Source organism: Galleria mellonella, unplaced genomic scaffold (assembly GCF_026898425.1).
Source record: "Galleria mellonella isolate WM207_F2 unplaced genomic scaffold, CSIRO_AGI_GalMel_v1 utg25797, whole genome shotgun sequence".
Taxonomy (NCBI): Eukaryota; Metazoa; Arthropoda; class Insecta; order Lepidoptera; family Pyralidae; genus Galleria; species Galleria mellonella.
The window spans coordinates 1-2,555 of NW_026442055.1; the positions used below are offsets into that span (position 1 = coordinate 1).

A 2,555-nucleotide genomic window follows, 5' to 3' on the forward strand; every position below is an offset into this window, starting at 1 on the left:
TGCACTGCCGTTATGGCTTTATGTCAACTTCAGTAAGATGAAGAAGGTTAGTTAACTTAAATATGTTAAATTAATGATTTGAAGCAACTCAATATCGATTGCTAAATGTGTATATACAAGAAAATCGACTTTATACCTAAATATAAGATTGTGGAATTCTTCCAAATGCACTGCCGTTATGGCTTTATGTCAACTTCAGTAAGATGAAGAAGGTTAATTAACTTAAATATGTGAAGTTAATGATTTGAAGCAACTCAATATCGATTGCTAAATGTGTATATACAAGAAAATCGACTTTATACCTAAATATAAGATTATGGAATTCTTCCAAATGCACTGCCGTTATGGCTTTATGTCAACTTCAGTAAGATGAAGAAGGTTAAGTTAACTTAAATATGTTAAATTAATGATTTGACGCAACTCAATATCGATTGCTAAATGTGTATATACATGAAAATCGTCTTTATACCTAAATATAAGGGTTGTATGGAATTCTTACAAATGCACTGCCGTTATGGCTTTATGTCAACTCCGGCAAGATGAAGAAGTTTAAATAACTTGAATATGTTAAATTAATGATTTGAAGCAATTCAACATTGATGGTTAAATGTGTATATACGAGAAAATCGACTTTATACCTAAAATATAAGATTATGGAATTTTTCCAAATGCACTGCCGTTATGGCTTTAACGAAAACACAGTTTTCGCTGAAAACTACTTGAAAACTTACATTCCACTCATTATAATCGGTGCCTGCTCTAGTTTAATCGATTTTTTTGGAAGACATATTTTGCCTGGAAATGGAAAATAAAATTGAATTTTGTTTGGTGTGTACAACTTTATCTTTGATTTAATGTATATGCAATTGTGTAAAATGTAGATATTGTGATACAATATGCACATGTACTTACCAAAATATGTACAAAGTGCTGTCCGAATCATTTCTCCATTAATTGGGTCGTCAGATGCATATGAAATATCACACGGATTCTGGCGTCTAGTCTCCAACTCTTCCAAAGCGCGTAACCATTTAGCGTTTAGCGTGTCGTTGTTATCATTTAAAAAATTGTGAAGGACGCAACATGCTTTTATTATGGAGTTGGCATTCCGTACAGAGTTGTCAATTCCTTTTCCGATGCGTCGAAAGCGGGCCTTGAAGTGTCCAAAAGCATTTTCGACAACTCTACTTGTTTTCGAAAGAGCGTAGTTGAATACCTTCTCACCATTATTTTGATTTACGCTAAATGGATACGGTTTCATTAGTTGTTTGCTAAATCGAAAAGCCGAATCCCCAATAATGAATACTGGCACATTTACGCCTGAAATTTCTCTAGACATTTCGCTTAGCAAAGGACAACTATCTATTTCTTTCTTAACTGATGACGTCTCATAAATTTGAGAGTCATTACATCGCCCGGGACTTCCTACGTTTATGTAAGTAAAACGGTATCTGAAAATATATTGTAAACATTACTTATGTACTTATGTATATGTACATATATTGAGTTTTTAGACTTTACTTAGCATCAACTAATGCCATTAAAACGGTGGAATACCATCCTTTATAATTATAATAATCCACACCTTCGTCAGATGATGGATGAATCTCAATGTGGCATCCGTCTGTAAACAATTATTAGAACATTAGCGCAAATTTAAGATTTTATAACCAATATTTACCAATTGCTCCTAAGCATTGTGGGAATCCAATTACCTCGAAACCAGTCACCAATTCGGTTATATTTTCTCTGTTTAGAGGCAACATTTTAAAACAGGATGGCTGCAGTAATCTCCAGATTTCGGTGCAAAATTCCAGTAAAATTTCGCAAACCGTAGATTTTCCTACACCGAACATGTTGGCGATACTACGATACTCTGCAGATGACCCTAAAGCAAATAATGTTATAGCCACTCTTTTCTCGATAGGAATAGCTTTTCGGTAATTTGTATCCATTTTTTGTAACGGGCGGAGGATGTCACATAATTTGTTAAAGGAACCTCGGTCCATGCGAAAGTTCTCTTTAAAAAAAGCAGATCCGTTTCGTTGGCAATCGTGTTCCCAAAACTGATTCTTACGTTGCTGGAATTAATAATATATAATTGAAAACTTTTGCATCAATAGGAACATATACACACTTTTGTCCAACATGAATTAATCGGCATCCCAAGGTCCTTTATTAAATCTAATACGATTAGATATTGTTTCTTTAACTCGGCTATCTCTTTTGTCAAGGCATGGTGCTGAGAAGTAAGACATTCCAATAGTTCTCTTGAAGAATTGTCGATGAGCAGGATATTATTTGGCTTCTCAAAGCCAATGCTTTCGCAATTAACATCTTTTTCTCAGAATTCTAAAAAACACGATCTTTAGTAATAATTATAAGCAAATATTAAAGATTTCAAAACTTACCATTCTCGTTGCTCAAATGTAAACAAACAAATAAATTTGTGAACTGTCAGTGAAAACTCAGCGAAAACACAAATTGTCGGTCCGAACGACTTACGTTCCACAACATACAAATGTGTTTTCAAAATGTTTTCAATGTCGGTCCGA

The 2,555-nt window shown here is 33.9% G+C and overlaps 1 protein-coding gene across 1 annotated transcript; it reads right to left on the bottom strand.

Annotated features, from left to right (window-relative positions):
* Nucleotides 1-912: 912 nt before the first annotated feature.
* On the bottom strand, nt 913-1,955 carry LOC128200713 (putative nuclease HARBI1; the record flags this gene model as incomplete). Its single annotated transcript, XM_052894971.1, has 3 exons — nt 1,682-1,955; nt 1,522-1,624; nt 913-1,451 (listed from the first exon to the last, which is right to left on the bottom strand). Coding segments are annotated over exons 1-3 (916 nt in total), but the record flags the coding sequence as incomplete, so codon positions are not given.
* Nucleotides 1,956-2,555: the final 600 nt, after the last annotated feature.